General features: G+C 53.1%; 7 protein-coding genes across 7 annotated transcripts; 1 reads left to right on the forward strand and 6 right to left on the reverse strand.

The window, feature by feature from the left end:
• Positions 1-511: 511 nt before the first annotated feature.
• Positions 512-2,433, reverse strand: CKM354_001149200 (replication factor A subunit protein RFA1; the record flags this gene model as incomplete). The annotated part of the gene is made up of 2 exons (XM_044806984.1): positions 512-623; positions 680-2,433. The coding sequence occupies 2 exons, from the start codon at positions 2,431-2,433 to the stop codon at positions 512-514; spliced, it is 1,866 nt and encodes a 621-aa protein (XP_044662919.1).
• A 658-nt stretch (positions 2,434-3,091) lies between these two features.
• CKM354_001149300 (uncharacterized protein) lies at positions 3,092-3,829 on the reverse strand (the record flags this gene model as incomplete). Its single annotated transcript, XM_044806985.1, has 3 exons — positions 3,092-3,105; positions 3,168-3,570; positions 3,638-3,829. The coding sequence occupies 3 exons, from the start codon at positions 3,827-3,829 to the stop codon at positions 3,092-3,094; spliced, it is 609 nt and encodes a 202-aa protein (XP_044662920.1).
• Positions 3,830-4,483: 654 nt separating this feature from the next.
• Positions 4,484-6,541, reverse strand: CKM354_001149400 (uncharacterized protein; the record flags this gene model as incomplete). Its single annotated transcript, XM_044806986.1, has 3 exons — positions 4,484-4,551; positions 4,610-6,406; positions 6,466-6,541. 3 exons carry the CDS (start codon positions 6,539-6,541, stop codon positions 4,484-4,486), a joined length of 1,941 nt encoding a protein of 646 aa, XP_044662921.1.
• Positions 6,542-7,382: 841 nt separating this feature from the next.
• CKM354_001149500 (uncharacterized protein) lies at positions 7,383-9,050 on the reverse strand (the record flags this gene model as incomplete). The annotated part of the gene is made up of 1 exon (XM_044806987.1): positions 7,383-9,050. One exon carries the CDS (start codon positions 9,048-9,050, stop codon positions 7,383-7,385), a length of 1,668 nt encoding a protein of 555 aa, XP_044662922.1.
• A 2,233-nt stretch (positions 9,051-11,283) lies between these two features.
• Positions 11,284-13,965, reverse strand: CKM354_001149600 (uncharacterized protein; the record flags this gene model as incomplete). Its single annotated transcript, XM_044806988.1, has 3 exons — positions 11,284-13,317; positions 13,376-13,759; positions 13,915-13,965. The coding sequence occupies 3 exons, from the start codon at positions 13,963-13,965 to the stop codon at positions 11,284-11,286; spliced, it is 2,469 nt and encodes an 822-aa protein (XP_044662923.1).
• A 593-nt stretch (positions 13,966-14,558) lies between these two features.
• Positions 14,559-15,260, forward strand: CKM354_001149700 (uncharacterized protein; the record flags this gene model as incomplete). The annotated part of the gene is made up of 1 exon (XM_044806989.1): positions 14,559-15,260. One exon carries the CDS (start codon positions 14,559-14,561, stop codon positions 15,258-15,260), a length of 702 nt encoding a protein of 233 aa, XP_044662924.1.
• Positions 15,261-15,680: 420 nt separating this feature from the next.
• CKM354_001149800 (uncharacterized protein) lies at positions 15,681-16,376 on the reverse strand (the record flags this gene model as incomplete). The annotated part of the gene is made up of 1 exon (XM_044806990.1): positions 15,681-16,376. One exon carries the CDS (start codon positions 16,374-16,376, stop codon positions 15,681-15,683), a length of 696 nt encoding a protein of 231 aa, XP_044662925.1.
• Positions 16,377-16,422: the final 46 nt, after the last annotated feature.

Genomic DNA, 16,422 nt, shown 5'->3' on the forward strand with positions numbered 1-16,422 from the left:
AGAGCTTAAGTTTGAGCTTGGGATGGATACTATAGATCGACCTGCTTCCGATGGGGTCGAATTTGACACAGCGGCAACACATAAAAGGGAGGTGGGCAAAGAAGACGACCTAATAATATAGAGTACTGGCGCGACTGCCCATGTCGTGAGTGCAGTCGCTGCCTGTTCGACTTTTTGTGGCTTGCTCAGGTGATCTTCATCGCGATGGCGTCGATCAGATTGTGATGTTGTTGGAAGTCGCATCCACGATCCGTTCTGCCGCCCGGAAGTAATGTTGATTGAACAGACTATAGCAGGTCAGCAGAAGAAACAAAACATGATGTGGAAGGTGACCTGAGGTATGCTATGCGCCCAGCTTAAAGAAAGTTTGTCCATCATTAGCGCTGTCTGTATGCACGCCGCACAGCTACATGCCATGCAATCGCTTGGCCTACAGGATCATGCAAGTCTCGTTCTCGTTTACAACCATCTGCTCTTTCGAACCGCCAACACGTAGTTCTCGCTCTACAACTTAAACAAACAAGCTGTCTGACGCAATGCTGTACTGCTTGATGATGTCTGCCAACTTCTTCGCTTCTTGAGCATAGTCGATCGTTCGTGCGTATTGGACCTGGTATCGGACCCTGTTCAAATGAGTTAGTCAAACACTATGAGATCTCTGAAGAAGAATGAAACATACCTCTGCTGATCTTGGAAGGTATCCATCTTGGCTTTGCAACGGAAAATGAAAGACTTGCAGTTTGCGTCTGCAAAGGCGTCGCTAACACGCTTGTCATCTCCCTCTTCCTTCATCGCCATGAGATCATTGGCTGGCATGCCCAGGACCTGCTGGCCAACTTCATCGAAACAACTCAGCCAGATCTGGCCCGTGTGGTCGCTGACGTTCACAGACATAATGTATCTGTACTTCGGTGCCGGCCAGCTCTTGTCGCATTTCTCGCAACGCCAATTGCCCTCTTCCACCTCGATGACCTTCTTGTTGCAAGGCTGGGGATCCGTGGTCTGACAAGCTGGATATGCGAAGCTGTCTTGCTTGATGTAGATGATGGTAGCTTTGATGCTGAACCAGTCAGTATCATCAGTCATACCCAGGTTCTCGTCGCGAACTTGTGCGATGGTCTTCGTATCGTTCTTGGCACCACCAGTGGCACCGACTGTAGACATGGTGTTGGCGTGGGAGGCAAAGGTCTCATTGTGGCCACTGGCGCTGTACCATCCCTTCAACTTGAAAGCTTCGTCGATGTCTGGGTTGACGTTCATGCTGCCACTGGACAGGAGCGACAGCGATCTGCCTCCAAAGTCGCTGACCTTGACGCCTTTGAATGCAACCACAGACTCTGGCTGTGCTTCAAACGATTCCGCAGTCTTGCCCCAGATCGTGAGTCGAACGTTGTAGCCAGTGTCGTCGACCAGTGTCAGTTCGCGCTTGCTGTAAGGCTTCGACGTGGTCTTGGACACTATCTCGTTGACCTCGCCAACTTCTGACAAGACACCGATCACATCAATAGTGGAGTCTTTCTCAACGCTTTGGAGTGCCTCGATGGTGGTAAAGTTATAACGCACTTGCGGCACTCCGTCATCTCCCTCAGCCTTCTCAACGAGCGTGTCGCGCTCGAATGCCAGCTCGTAGTCGTTGGGAAGATTAGAGAACTGCTTCTTTGCCAGTTGGACTCGGCACGGGCTCGAAATGTAGTAGACATTGCCTTCTTGCAGCACGTCGTGCCACTGATCCACTGCATCGTTGAACATCGTAGCTCGAATCTCTCCAGACTCATCCAAGAAGTTGGCGCTGAAAAGCTTGCCTTCTCCATTCTTGTTGTGCCATGTCTTGATATCTCCCTTGTGTGTGCAGCGTGCCTTGATTGTCCACTTGTGCGTGTATGGCGAAATCGCTTCGATGGGTGTGATGTTGCCGTGAGGACCGTTGTGCGAAGCGCCGTTGGTTCGCGAAGGCAATGAGCGCTGCTGCTGCTGTTGCTGCTGCTGTGGTTGCTGTTGAGGCTTCTGCTGTCCATAGAAGTTGTTGCCCGCAATGTTTCCAGGCTGTGGCTTCACATCCTCTTGCTGCGCTTTTGGCTCAATCGCCACAGGTTGTCCCAGCTTATCTGGCTCGCCGTACTCTTCCAACACATCGAGATCAATGATGATCAAGATGTGCTTGTCCTTGACAAAGTTCGCCTGGAACTGCTTCAGTCTGCAGACCATTCCCTTCTTGAGCGTACCTTCGGTGATGAGGTGGTTGGACTGCATAGACATCATGCCCTGTATGAAGTTGATCGTGTCGTTGAACACAACTCTCCATCTGTCCTGACCGCCGGCGCCTTGTGCCATAGGCTTGATCTGGACGCACTGCAGGACGGGGTTCTCGACGACCTCGCCGTCGGTGATGCGCTTGAGCGCGCCATGCGAGATGGCGGTGAATGCGTCGCCCATAGTGTCGACTTGCTGTTATGTGAAGCGTGCAGGGGAGGTGGTGACAATGTGCAAGAAAGGCGCAGTCGAGATGGCAAACACGGCGGAGTCCAAGTCGCGTAAACGCGTGGAACGCGTCCGCTGCCTAAAGGGCGCCAAGACGAGGCCCCGCCATTTGTGCAACGAGGGTAATCAAATCTGCCGTCAATAATTGACTGTATGTTCATGTGCAACTGAAAGGTATGGCTTCGACAAAAGGTCCCACTTACGCCGTTCAAGGACGACCTCGGGAGAGACATCTAGGCGGCCGCAACTTACTTCCTTCAGCTCGCATGGAGGACTGCAAACCGCCGTGCTCAGTACCGGTTAAACACGACTTTCATTGCCACGGCACGCAATCGAATGGCAAGCATCTTGAGCATGTCTCTAGGCTCAGCAGCTAGCCAGGGAGCCTTGCTCTGAGCTCACAACGACAGCTTCCAACGCTATAACACATTCTCAGCAATACAGCACCGTTGATCACGCACATTCAACGTAGAGAAAGTCTTGAGAGCGAAAATCTGACTGCCATGATCTCGTTCCATTCATCATTCTACTCTAAGCTACAGCTACAACTGGTAGCATTATCAAGCCTCGTATCGTCCATCCCGAGAGGTGTCTTGTATCATGCATTACGCACTCAAGAAGAGCGCCCTATAACGACAGTCAGCAAACCATCCACAAATTCAAAAACGACAAAGAGGAAAAATACTCACACTGCTGCACCTCCTGCTCACTCAAATGCCTCAACTTATTAACATCGGGCGTCTCCCCCGTAACAGCACCCTTGACAACCTCCACTGTACTCGTCACGAAATTCTTCTTACTAGTCGCATAAGTCACCGTACTCGTCTTAATCTTAATCAACCCGATTCTCGGATCTTCCGGTCCACCATCATGTTTTCCATCACCGAGGTCTCCGAGCCAAGCCTTGAGAGCTGGGGAGTAGTACTCTCGGACTTTGGCGCGGTCGGTTTCGACGGTTGCGGGGCCGGAGAAGGAGGCCCATTCGCCCGAGTTGTTGAGGAATCCGACGTTGATTTGGGCGTTGGCGTCGAGGTCGTCGGTTTTGCCGGATTCGGTGTTGGTGTGGAAGATGAGGTCGATGCCGTTGCCTTCCTGTTTGGGGGTCAGTTTTTTGCTGTTCGAAGCGCAAGTGAGGGGAGAAGAGAGAAAGTGAACGCACCTTGGCAGCAAGAGCCATGGCCCTGCTCACGAGGAGTCCTTCAGTGTTCTTGGTAGTGAGCAAGCAGAATTTGTTCTTATCAATGAATGTCTTCAAATCCTCCACCTTCTCCTTCAGCGAAGGTTCCTGCTGGTTCTTGGAAGTGTATGGATCGGCATCCTTGGAGCCCGTGTTGGTGTTGCTGAACGACATGATGGGAGGTGTTTGGTGGAAGTGTTTCTGGTGAGTTCTGGACAGATGCGTTGTTAGTCCAACAGGCTGTCTCGAGCGAAGAACAATTGAAGGTCGCAGCGGCAGCGAGGAAGTCGTCCGAATGGTTCTGACAACTCGGAGCGACATGTTTCTGCAACAGTGCACAGAATTCGTAATGCCGATAGCACTGCTCACTGTCGACCTTCCCCAAAGACAAAAGAATGGAACGACTTACCAAAGTTCTTCGTCGCAAGTGTTGAGTTGCAGTATCAAGTTGTCATCGAAGTGCGAGATGGATTGTTTATGGTCGATGGCGCATTGGTGATGTCAGTGGGGCACGCAAGCACGAAGCACTGGAAATGCCCCTCTCGTCCGCCTCTCGCTCCAGGAATTGCGTCTTTCTCGGCAAACTGCCCACGCAGTACCCAGCTGTCTCTCTTCCACATCGCAGCTGATCGTAGCTTTAGCGGCTCCTTTGAGCCGCAATACGTCCATCAGCCGCAATCTGGCGATCGTAGAAAGTATATCTGAGTTTCCTCATGTCACGCCATAAAATGCAATACGTACGCCATGGAGAACACCTTTCTGTGGACTTGTGATACATGTTTGAAACTACAGTTATACATCTGCAACTGCATTCTGTAGAGGCACTTCTTAATCGATCTTGAGCGAAGCGTAGATCCGATGCACAAACACCCAGCATGCAAAGAAGCCGATGGAGCCTGTAGAAAACGAAGTCAGCTTGAGCGAGTCAAAGTCGGGCAAAAGTGAACGACTTACCACTTAGTAAGAACCACAAAAAGCTCAACACAAACGAGTAGCCGAGATACAGCAGACTCCCCGTAAAACTGCTGAAGCTCAACATTCTCGCCCAATACAGCAAGCTGTACGCAAAGACGTAACCCGCGCTAGCTCCACTGCTAGCGAAAGCCCTCCATTGCCAGTGATAATTCTCCGCACAGAGCAAGAAATATATCATCAAGATTGTGACAGCGGAAGATGTCACAATCAGTAGTCCAAAGCTCAGGAACAGGAAGCCGAACATGTAGTAGACCCGGTTGCTCCAGAGCGAGTTCATGATGAAGTACAGTTCGACGAATATGGCGCCGAAAGGAAGTACTCCGACCAGAAACATGCTTGGCACCAGTCTCATGTATCCTTTGCTGGGAGGAATTTGTCGCGGGATTTGGTTTGTGCGAACAGGTGCATCGGCCATAGGTTGGCGGAATCCGAACCATGAACCCACTACCGACAGTGGGACAGAGATCACAAACCAGATGCCGACAATAACGAGCATGGTTGTGAATGGTACCGCTCCGGATGACTGTCTTGCCCAGACGAAGAGGTTGAGCAGGAAGAAGATGCCGAATACCACGATCGGGACCGCCGAAGGTATGAGAACAAACAGCTGCTTCCACTTGTCGCCGCCGAAAGACTTGTAAACTCTTGCGCCAGCATAGCCTCCCACGCAGCCAAAGATTGTGTAGAGCAGGATCATCATAGTCGCAAGACTACCGCGGTTGCTCGGCGAGAGGAATCCAACGACCGCAAACACGATCGTAAAGCCAGCCATCATGAACAGCTGCGCTCCATTTCCCACCAGAACGGACAACGCAAGCGCATGTTTCGGCGGGCGAAACACATCTCCATGGACCAGTTTCCAGCCGCTGTCATCGTGCATGTCCCCATCATCCACACCATTATCGTTCAGATCATCCAGATTGATCTGATCCAATCTGTTGTACCGCTGAATATCCTTCTTGAGCGTCCTCGCGAGAATAGTGCTGACCATGCCAGTCAAAAAGAAGACAATAACCGCACTATTGATCAACGAAAACCAATGAATCTTCGGATCAAAAACATGCAAGTACTTGTCCCATCTCGTCGCAAACGAAGTCGTCGAAGCTCTCCAATGCACGCTGTACGTCCAGGTAACCTTCGTCTTCGCGCCTTCCTTGTCCGAAAGCACAACCGCTCCTTTACTCGGATCGCAATCAGCCTTCATGTCCTCTCCCTTTCCGATCCTCTTCGACCCTTTCCGCGAAGAAGGCTCAACCAGAATCCCGACAACTCTGTACTCATTCTTTCGCACAGCATGATAATCGATATAGATATCATAATGATTATTCAGTTGTGGTTTCCCATCCACCACATCTCCCAGCACAAAACCCGGCTGATAGAATTCCGAATCTGTATTGGGGTCTCTGTATGCTTGCGCAGCCGGTAACCCGTCAATCAGCCAGTTCACAATATAATCCTGCTGAATCCTGCGATTCACGAATTTGGCATCTTGGTGGTCGAATTCGACTTCGTCGCAAACGGCTTGACACGTCTCTTCTACTTCCATGCGCAATTTGAATGGCGAAGTGAGGATCCTGTCGCCGAAGAGAATGCTTCCCAGCGATTCGGAGATGTGCTGTGGTCCATCTTTGGGTTGGCAGAAGTGGAAGTTGGGGTGGTAGTAGTCGTAGGAGAAGGCCGATTTGACGGAGTTGTCGCGTTGTGATTGGGAGGGTGAGAGGTGGTTTACGGTGAGTGGGACTTGGTCGCCATGTTTGTAGTTGGTTGGTGTTATGCCTGTAGGTGTGTCTGGTGAGATCGTGATTCCCAATGCGGTGCAAAGCGACCACGTTTACCTGGTAAATAGAAGCCGTGAGCTATGGGTGCTGACAGCAGGACCAGCAGCGTCGCTGGCAGCTCATCGAGCCGCATTGTGCATCAGTTCTGGAGGCCCCGTCGTCCGCGCTCTCGAATGCCGTGACGATCTGCGGGAGGAGAGCGTTTGTTGGTGCAATGTCCACCGTCTCCGAAGTTGCGTCGCCTGCTGTCGTAATCCTTGGCGCTAGCTCCAGAGAGAGAAGGGGTCGTGCGGTCGTCGCGTCGTTGCCGCTCTCGTATGGCACCGCGCTCCTCGGATCGTCTGTCAAAAGCTGGCTGAGGCGACAGATCAAATCAATAAAGCTGGTCAGAACGAAGACTTGTCAAGTTACAGGCCAAGTTCATGCCAGGCACCAAGATCCCAGCCTCCCAGTGCTCCGCGGGAGAGCTGCACTGCCCAGCTCAGCCTGCAGCAACAACAGCTGTAGAGAAGGATCGCCGCAAGGAAGCCCTCACTCTTGTCCACACGTCGTACAGACCTACGTGGCCTCGTACGGATACGGCATTAGTTCAAATGTCTACAAACTACCGTCACATTTAGTCGACTTCAAGCGACGAACACAAGCGAAAGACATAATAGTATGTGCTGAATCTCGTTGTCTCATTTCAAGCAAAGCTCATCTCGTAGCTTCGTATCGTATCTGTTTTGATCTATGTACCCTCAATTTCCTCCCAGCGCCATGCCGATGCCAAACCACTTTGAGCCAAGCTCTGGTGCAAAATTCCCAAGAGCTGCTATGCCAATCCCACCAAACCACAAACTTTCATCCCCATAAAGAAAGGTAGAATAAACAAGAATCAGAGTAGTCCCATTGGTACTGTTCGTCACTCCGCGTCAAAAGACAATGGTGTTTTCAGCTATAAGCCTATGCACATGTGATTTGGCGTCCACCGCTTAACCAGTGTAGCTCATGTAGGTCTTGCCGTAAGTGGAAGGCTCAGTTCCAGTGACGAGCTGGCCTGAAGCGGTCATGAAGTAAGCATAGCCAGCGACATCGCTGTTGCTGTCCATCCATGGCATGACCTCCTGAAGGAACTGGCTGATCTCCTCATCGGAGCCAGTAGCACCAAATTCGGAAACGTAGATTGGCTTGCCAGGAGCAAGAGCGGCGGCATCCTGGATGTGCTTCTTGAAGTACTCGACGTTGGACGCGCTGTCATACCAGTGGATGTTGAGGCAGTCGATCTGGCAGTCGGTGCATTGAGACAAGAAGTCCTTGAGCCAAGTGAGACCCATTTGACCACCGCCGTTGGTGACAGATGGAGCGCAGAGCTGAGCCTTGCCCTTGAATGGGTTCATGTACTCCTTGTAAGCAGTAGCGGCGGTACCGCAGGCCATGTTGGCTTGTGCGTCGTGATCAGGCTCGTTGAAGGAGAAGAGGTGGGACGAGCCAGAGTCGATGGCAGCCTGGGCGTTGTCGCTCCACTTGCTGGTGAACTCGGTTCCATCGCCCCAGAGCGTTGGAATGAACATGAAGTCGCTGCTCAGGCCATCCGAAGAAGAGCCCCAGTTGTATGCCCAGGTAATCTCGCGAGAGCCCTCAAAGCACTTGGTGAGGCTGGCATCGTTGTAAGCAAGACCGCGCTTGCCGGAGCCGGAGCCAGAGCTGCCAGTGCTCGATGGAGACGATGCCGACGAAGCAGCGCTGGACTTGGGGGCGACTTGCTTCACGTCACCGTAAGCAGAGAGGGCTGGAGCCGCCGATGTGGTCGCTGGCGATGCCTCGTTGGAGGATGCTATTGGGTATGTTGGCGCAGATGGTGCAGTCGACTTGACTGGCGACGCCTCATCGGAAGAAGAGGCGACAGGATAGACTGGTGCAGATGGAGCGCTTGACTGCGCTGGCGAAGCCTCGTTGGTAGAAGATGCTGGGGCCGAGTAAGCTGGAGGAGCAGAGGGCGCGCTCGACTGAGCTGGCGAAGCCTCAGAGCTAGATGGAGCAGAGTAAGCGGGTGGTGCAGCGGCGGAGCTGGTCTCGGCAGGAGAGGCATTGGTGCTCGAAGGGGCGGTCTGGCCCTCGGTCAAGGTCATGGTGACCTTTTCGGTGTAGGTGACTGTCACAGGCTTGCACTGCTCGTCGTCATCACCGCCAGCTCCACCAGTTGGAGAAGACTCGGAGCCGCCAGATGCAGAACCACCGGAGCCAGAGCCAGAGCCAGAGCCGTAGCCAGCTGGAGAGACCTCATTGCCAGATGGAGCTGGAGCGCTCGATGGAGCTTGCTGGTTCTCGACAGTCACGGTCTTGTAGTGAGTCGACCAGAGCGTGCTGTAGTCGGTGTTGGTCTGAGCTTCGGCTGCAGAAGAAGAGGAGCCATAGCCAGCTGGAGCGCTTGGCTTGGAGATACCAGTCGATCCCCAGACGCCCGTGCCGTTAGCGATGGGGTAAGGGTAAGGAGAACCGGTGCCAGTTGGGTGCGCAGCACCAGCGCCAGTGCCATAAGCAGGAGGAGCGTAAGCGGGAGGTTGCTGACGAGCAGCGTGACGGTGGCCGTGACCGCCTGCGTGGAACGAGGCGACGCTGGACGAGGCCAGAGCCAAGGTGAAGAACTTGATGGCCGACATGGTGAATCGAGTTCGGGATCTCGTGGTCGATAAAGTGACTTGTTATGAACGATTCTCGTGTTCGTGAAGCTGCTACCAGAGCGCTTTTGCTGAAGCCGTCAAATGATCGTGGTGTTCCTGAGAACGCAAGAGAGTGTGAATGAGCGTCGAGCTCGAAGAGAGAGTGTGACAGCAAAAGGTCGGGGGGCGCCTGTTGTCAGAAGGGACTGTCGATGTGAGAGCGGGGCGAAAGATCAACTTTCGAAGCAGATGAAGGGAAAAAGAGAGTGGGTTGGGAAGATGTGGTCGGCAGCAATTGAGGACGCAATCGCGAAAGAAAAGTAGTCGTCGTGTGCAAACGCAAGCACATGCAAAACAGGGATGGGCATTCAAGCGAGACAGATCTCTTCCCGTCTTTGGCCATACGCCGTTGATGGTGCTGCAGGTACCGCGTCTGCGCGGTGGACCTCTGCTCCAAACGCGCTGTTTCATGTGCTGCGGCCGAGTGGTCGTGTCCACGCAAGCAAGCACAAAACGAAGCGCTACCCGAGATCGCAGGGGCGCCGATGTGAAGTCGTTGGCGCACCGGCAAGCCGTCGAACCAAAGAACTGGTCTAGAGCTGCTATAGCACACGACACTCACGAGTTTGTGTGCGGCTGAGGGTGCCGACCTGGTCCACTTACGAGGTGTAGCTTCTTCTTCCTCCCTCTCCTAGCACGCCTATCGGGTGCCATCTGTGCCTGGACGCAAACGATCCGAAGCGCAGCGCGGAAAGCCTCCAGCCATTCTCGATGCCGGCGTTGGAATAGCTCGTGTGCATGCGTGCGTGGCTCTGCACGCCCGATCTCCCAAGGCCCGGCCCACGAACAAGCCTTTCCCTCCGTCTTCAGATCGCCAGGCGAGGAGCAGCACAACGCAGAAGGCTGAGACAGGCCGACACGCCGGTGGCACCGCGTCTTCTCTCCTGTCGTGGGCGGCGGTAGCAAGTGTTCGAAAGGTGGAGTCGTCGACGACAGCAGACACACAGGGCACGCCGTGTCATTGGCTCCCCTGGCACACATTTGCTTGGCTCCACCTCGCGACAACAACCGCGCAGACCCACCACCATGGTTTCATCCGAAAGTCTCGACGCCAGAAGAACTTTCCCTTTTCAGAAATGCTCCTCACGCTTGGTGCCCGAGAAGGAGGACGTCACCTTTTCCTTCGCCTCTTTCATCCGGCTGCAGTCCGGCGCCTCGTATTGCTCAAAGTCCAATGACAAGTCGCTCACTTGCCTGAAAGACTATTAGACTATCTCCTATACATGATTCACTCGTGTTCTATAATATACTGCCAGCATGACTGGAGAGCCGGCGGTTACAGCCACCATCATCTTCCAGAATTTCCATCCCTTTCGTCAGCCGCGAAACAGGGACCCAACCCCCAAAATGCTCTATCGTTTCAAATCCTGCAAGATACATCACACAACGCCGCGGTAACATCGAGAAACGACGAAAATCGAATCGGATGCTGCGCTTTCGCATCCACTTTTTCTCCGTCCACACGTCGTTTCTTTTCTTTTCCACGTGCAAACCAAGACTTTGAACAATGCTTATGTCTAATCCCTCCGCGTAACGCTGCCGCATCGTGGCCCATGCAGTCGCATGATTGACAAACCGTATGCGGAGGATCACCGGCCGGAAGCAATCGCTATCAGCGCTGCACGATCAGATCGTCATTGATGCTTGATGCTTGAGAGAAGTACGATAGAGTACTTTTGATGCAAATTTTTTACTATGTACAGCAACCACGATGCATTGCATGCATGATAACTTTGCGCTTGCGAGTGGCACATGCCAGTCAGTATATCGAAACTATGACACACTCTTGATTCGATTGACAGGGAGACACTTCAAGAGAATGGAGTACTGTACGCAGTGGGTATCTAGCTATCCGCTCAAAACGCAAACAGCATGCGCTGTCCATTTCTCATCTCATATCCTTTTCAGCTCGCACATGCAGCTCCATCACGGCCACAAATACCGTGTCGTAGCCCTTATACATGCAGGAAAAACGCCCCCATGCGCCGCGCCGTGGTAGTGCTGTTGTGCCTTGCCTTCACGTTTCCCATACGCTTCATCCAATTTTACGCCGACTCAGATGCGAACGCTGCTCCCAATGCCGTGATCATGCCGTGCCTGAGTTTTTCCCGCTGCGCAACCAAAACGCCATAAGCTATGCCATGCATGCAACGAAGCAGAACTGACGCTCCACTCAAGCCATGTACTTGTACGATGGTACAGGTGCATCTTCGAGTCGCTCCAGATAGTCGCGCTCGATCAAGCTCTCGATGCGCTTCTTGATCATGTTGACGTCAGGCTTGAACTGTGCCGAGCAGACAGTCAAGACTTCGGTGAGCAGATTCGAGTGGGCAAGCTCCTTGCGCTGCTTCATGATACGAACGACAGCAGCTTCAATGACATAGCCGCGGCTGTCGTTGTTCTTCTTCTCAGTCTCCTTGCGCTCCTTGTCGCCTTCCACCTTGTTGCCGGCAGATACCACGCCAACTTTGATCTTGATGGCTGTGGGCTTGTACTGTTCATTGAAGCTGAATCTATCGCCAGCATTGACCTCTCTACCCATGGGCTCCTTAGTCAGCATGCGAGTCTTGGGTGCCACGGCTAGCGACTGCAGGTTGCGCTTAAGGGCGTTCATGGGGACGTTGGTCTTGCTCTGAATCTCCTCCAGAGTGAGCGAGGCGTCACCAATGTCGTTGAACAGAAGCAGGATGAGAGCAGCGTAGGTCGAGCAGTTGACCTCGTGAATCTTGGGCGCTGTGCGAGGGAAACGTGCGCGAACATCGACGTCGCCCATACTCGTCTGCCAAGTGAGCTTGCGCCCAGAATGCTTTTCTGAGTAGAAGGCCTCGAAGCCACGTCGCACTCTGTCCAACGCCGGAGGATAGATGATTTGCATCTTGTTCTCCGGGTCATCTTCTGAAGAGCTCTTGAAGGCTTCCAGTGGCCATGTCATGGCAGTCAGCACATTGACTGTCAGATCGACACGCTCTCGGTCGCTGCCATAGCTCGCCGCTTTCAAGCGGTAGTTTTCTGTGAGGTCCTTGCTGATACGCATGTCCTTGAACATAGCCTCGAGCTTCATCGTGAAGCTATTGCCCAGTTCCAATTTCATTCGACTGATCATGCTGGTCTCCACATCCGGGTCGTGGCTCTTCTTCAACAGTAGTCGCTTGCAGAGGTGCTTCTTGTAGTAGGTCTCGAAGATGTCCTTGTCCTGAAGATATCGCAGTAACACGATGGCTTTCTCCAGGATGCGATCCACTTCTTCCTCCGACTTGTCCTTGATGCCCTTCTTCATGTTGTCGTCGATGAAGAGCGAGATGTACTCGCTCGCACGAGCAAAGGCATTGATGTTGTCACTCATACTACGAGTGAGCGCGGTCGAAATGCTCTGGTCGCTGCCAAACGAGACTCTCCAGATCTTGTCGAAGCGGTCTTTGAGGTCCAGAATCTCCTCCACCCACTTTAATGCTGCGACTGTTTGCTGGTTGATCTGCTTGACGTTACTGCCCTTCGACTTGTCCCCTTCGCCCTCTTCTGTGGTGGCCACTGGCGCTGGTGCGGCTGAAGCGGCTGCGAGAGCATCTTCGTTGATCTTCGCACCCATCTCTGCAACAATCATTTGCACAGCCTTCGTGAGCTCCGGCTTCTTCGGGTCCACGCGCGCCTCCAAGTCGTACACCAGATGAAGTTCATTAAACTTGTCGTTGTCGACCATGTAGCGCACTCCGGAATCCATCTCGATCAGTCCCTTCATCTTGTGTCGAATCAGCTCATCCTCGACCACTTTTTGGATCTTGGGCGCTGTGGACTCTGAAAGTGTGGACCTGCAGCGATCGCTCTCTTCGTCAATGCGCCGCTTCGCATGCTTGCAGTATGTTCCGGCGTCAGATTCCTTCAACAGACGCTCGCCTTCTTCGCGGTAGAAACGTGCACTCCTGTCTAGGAAGTCTGCCTCAAATGACTGGATGTACAGCTTTCCGTCCTCAGTCTCTTGCTCCGTCTCATACAATCCTTCTAGCATGTAGATGTTTGACTTGATCAAATGTGAGTCTATACGCTCCCCCTCTCTGTCCATCGATATCTGATCGAGGATGAGGTTCGTGAGGTACTGTAGGAGATCGTCGGCGCCGGAACGGATAGGACTGCGCAGAATCTGGTCTCGAAAAATGGACATTGATTTGGCGTAGATCGAAGGGCGGCGGTGGTCGGTACAGTAGACGCGGTCCTTTGTCTTCACATCAGTCAAACCGGCAACTTGCTGAACAAGTAGAAATTCGACTCACCATGTACATGAGCACATCCGTCAGCATTCCCATGCAGACCTGGTGGTCTTCCCATGACGTCTTGAGTGCTGACAAGAAGCGCTCTCCTGCCACTCGACGCTCCGCCGTGGTCGCCAGAGACCGGCCGAGGTCGTCTGTGAGCTGGAGGGGAGCTGTGAGCAAGTTGACGATTTTCGGTCGCACGGCATCGCTCAGCCAATTCTCCTCGAACTGCGCGACCTTGTTGTACAGCTCATCTCCCTTCTTCTTTAGCACGATTTTGTAGGCATTTCTGTACAGCTCTTCAAAAGACAACGCAGAGGCATTCTTCTCGTGGATCTCAGTGAAGGCGCGCTCGAGCGTCTTCCAGGTCGTTTCGAAGTCAACGTCGGTGCCGTGTAGCGTCTGCGAGTGGTGCGAGGCCATGTTAGTAATGACTTCTGCCAGTCGTTGGGAAGCACATGAGAATGAAGCAGGCGAAGTTTTGGGTGGTGGGGTGGCCGGCGACGATGTCGCAACTGAGGGCGGCGGAGCTGTTGTTTGCTAATGGCGGGACTCACTCTTCGCGGCGGACGTATCTTGGCCCGGCCTCTGCCTGCAAGCGAGGCCATGACGGGCGGTGCACTTCAGCGGCGGTCGGTATCCAGCAATTCTTTATTCACTCAGCTGCCGGGAGATGGCGGGGGAGCAGTCGGCGGGCCGGGCACGGAGCTCTAGGTCGCGGCAGTGTCAGTAGCAGAAGACGGAGGTGCGACGAGGATGTGGTAGTGGTGAGGGGCGGGAAGGCGGGCGTGGAGGGCAGAGGGGCGGCAATGTGTAAGTTTCATAGCAGAGCGAGCGATTGCATATGTTCACGAGCTGCTGCATTCGGCTGCACATTCCAGTGGCGCACATGCAGGGTTCAGCCGTTAGGCTCGCCGACTTCTGCTTTTGGCCCTGTTTCCAGACCTACTCACTCGCACAACGTACCAGATAGGTTGATGTCAGAGACATAGTATTTCGAGATGCAGAGCTTCAACTTCAAGTATCGAATGGTCAAGATTTGTCCTTCTTGCGGTCGATATACCATGTCTTGGCATGTTCAGCCCTATGAACGCATGCTTACCTGATTCACCCGCTAGCGCGGTTCTACATTCATCCTGGAGTTGTGCCTTGGTGCCATCGCGACATCTTGTTCTGCATCAAAATATATTGCAACACAACCATGAATACAACACGAAGCCTGCGTGCCTTCCAGCGCACATTCGAGCAAGCCTTCCACACCCACCACGCTCCCTTTCGGATACAGCATAGCTCCATCCGGGCCTTCTCCGTCCCAGCCGCGCGCAAACACATCCCATCATCTCAAACCCAACAACGAAGACAACAACAAATCCGGTCACAGTCATCCGAATCAAACCCATCAGCAGAAGAAGAACCCACCACTCGCCCCGCCAAACCCCTCACCGACCGCACCGACAGCTCTCTCTCCGACAAAGACACAATCGCAGCCCGCAAAGCCCTCTCCCCGGCCTACCAACTCCACTTCACCTGCAAAAAATGCCTCCACCGCAGCGCCCACACCGTTTCCAAACAAGCCTACCACTTCGGCACCTGCGTAATAAATTGCCCGCAATGTAATGTTCAACATCTCATTTCGGACCATTTGAAGATCTTCTCCGATACGAAAATGACGATGGAGGATATTGCGAAGCAATATGGCGAAAAATTGAAGAAGGGGAAGTTGGGTGTCAACGGGGATGTGGAATTTTATGATGAGGTGGCGGAGGAGGCGATTGCAGAGGATGAGGCTGCGAAGAAGGCAAAGGTGGAGAAGACGGAGAGGATTAGGGAGACGTTGGATCAGGCGGAGGGGAGTTTGAAGAAGGAGGATTGGGAGAAGTTGAGGAAGGAGTTGCGGTCTTAGAGAGATTCAAGATTAGGGCTTTCAATGGCCCTGGAGTACCGCGGCGTGAGAAGGCAGACCATTGGCGGAAGCCAGAGAGCAAGCTGCCTTTGAAGAGTGTCGCACTATTGGTTTGATGCGACGTTCTCATAAAACGAGTTAATGCTCAGGCGAAGATGCCGCGTCAAGTACCTGACACCGAATGCTGGCATTCGGAGAGACTGGGCATTAGACTCATTGGAGCCCAAACGACAACGACCAGCACCGGGTACGCTGAGAGCCGCCACATTACGCGACCAACGTCTGCCGAGAGCTGACGATGTATAACCACACCACTCTGCACATATAGCGAACATGTACAGTAATAGGCTACTTGCTTCGAACGAGGACCTTAGCTAGCGCGAATCTGTGCTGTCACATTTATCTCTCCCTCATCACCATCTACTTGATCCTCATAGCCTCTAGGAAGACCTCTTTCCTCTCCTCATCCAGATCCGCAACCACATCTTTCATCGCTTCCACTTCGATGACCCCTCGCCCATGTTTGAACGTCCAAAGCTCATCGCTCTCCAGCCTCGGCTGAAAGGCTTGCCAGTTCTGCGCTTTCAGCTCATTGACGTGCTCTTGCACATCTTTTGCCGGACCAGAATAGATCAACACACCAGGATATCCAGGTTTAGTGATTCCACAGACGTTGTCTGCCGGGTGGAGAGCGAGTTTGCGCTTGTTCGTATTGAGGAGATGGTGGAGCCAGATGATGACTGTGAAGGATACTGGCGGCGCGTGCCTAGAAGGCTCAGAGGTAGATGCTGCTGAGTTCTGGTCCCCTGCTTCGTTGACATCGCTTGTTTGGCATATCTCGATGAAGTCGTTGATGATGGCGTCCAGCACTTCTTCGCCAATCTCGCTTTCGTTGATGCGTTGCTTGGTTTGATCTCGGATGTCTCTTTTTCCAACGCTGGCAGAGACGATATCCGGATGGGCATCCTGTAAATATCCATCAGGAAGGCGAAGCTTTAAGTTCCCGGTGTCAGAAGCATATGTGAGCTCGCGACCCTTCTCCGTGTATTTGACCTGTTCTGGATACATAGACTCCAGGAGCTCGAGCTCAGTGGCCAAACGTTCTGCTGAAGACATGCTTCCATCAGGCGAAGCAGATCAGTGTGTGCTGATGCTATTTCAC

This window comes from Cercospora kikuchii (assembly GCF_019650295.1).
Source record: "Cercospora kikuchii DNA, contig_00008, whole genome shotgun sequence".
In the NCBI taxonomy this organism is placed as follows: Eukaryota; Fungi; Ascomycota; class Dothideomycetes; order Mycosphaerellales; family Mycosphaerellaceae; genus Cercospora; species Cercospora kikuchii.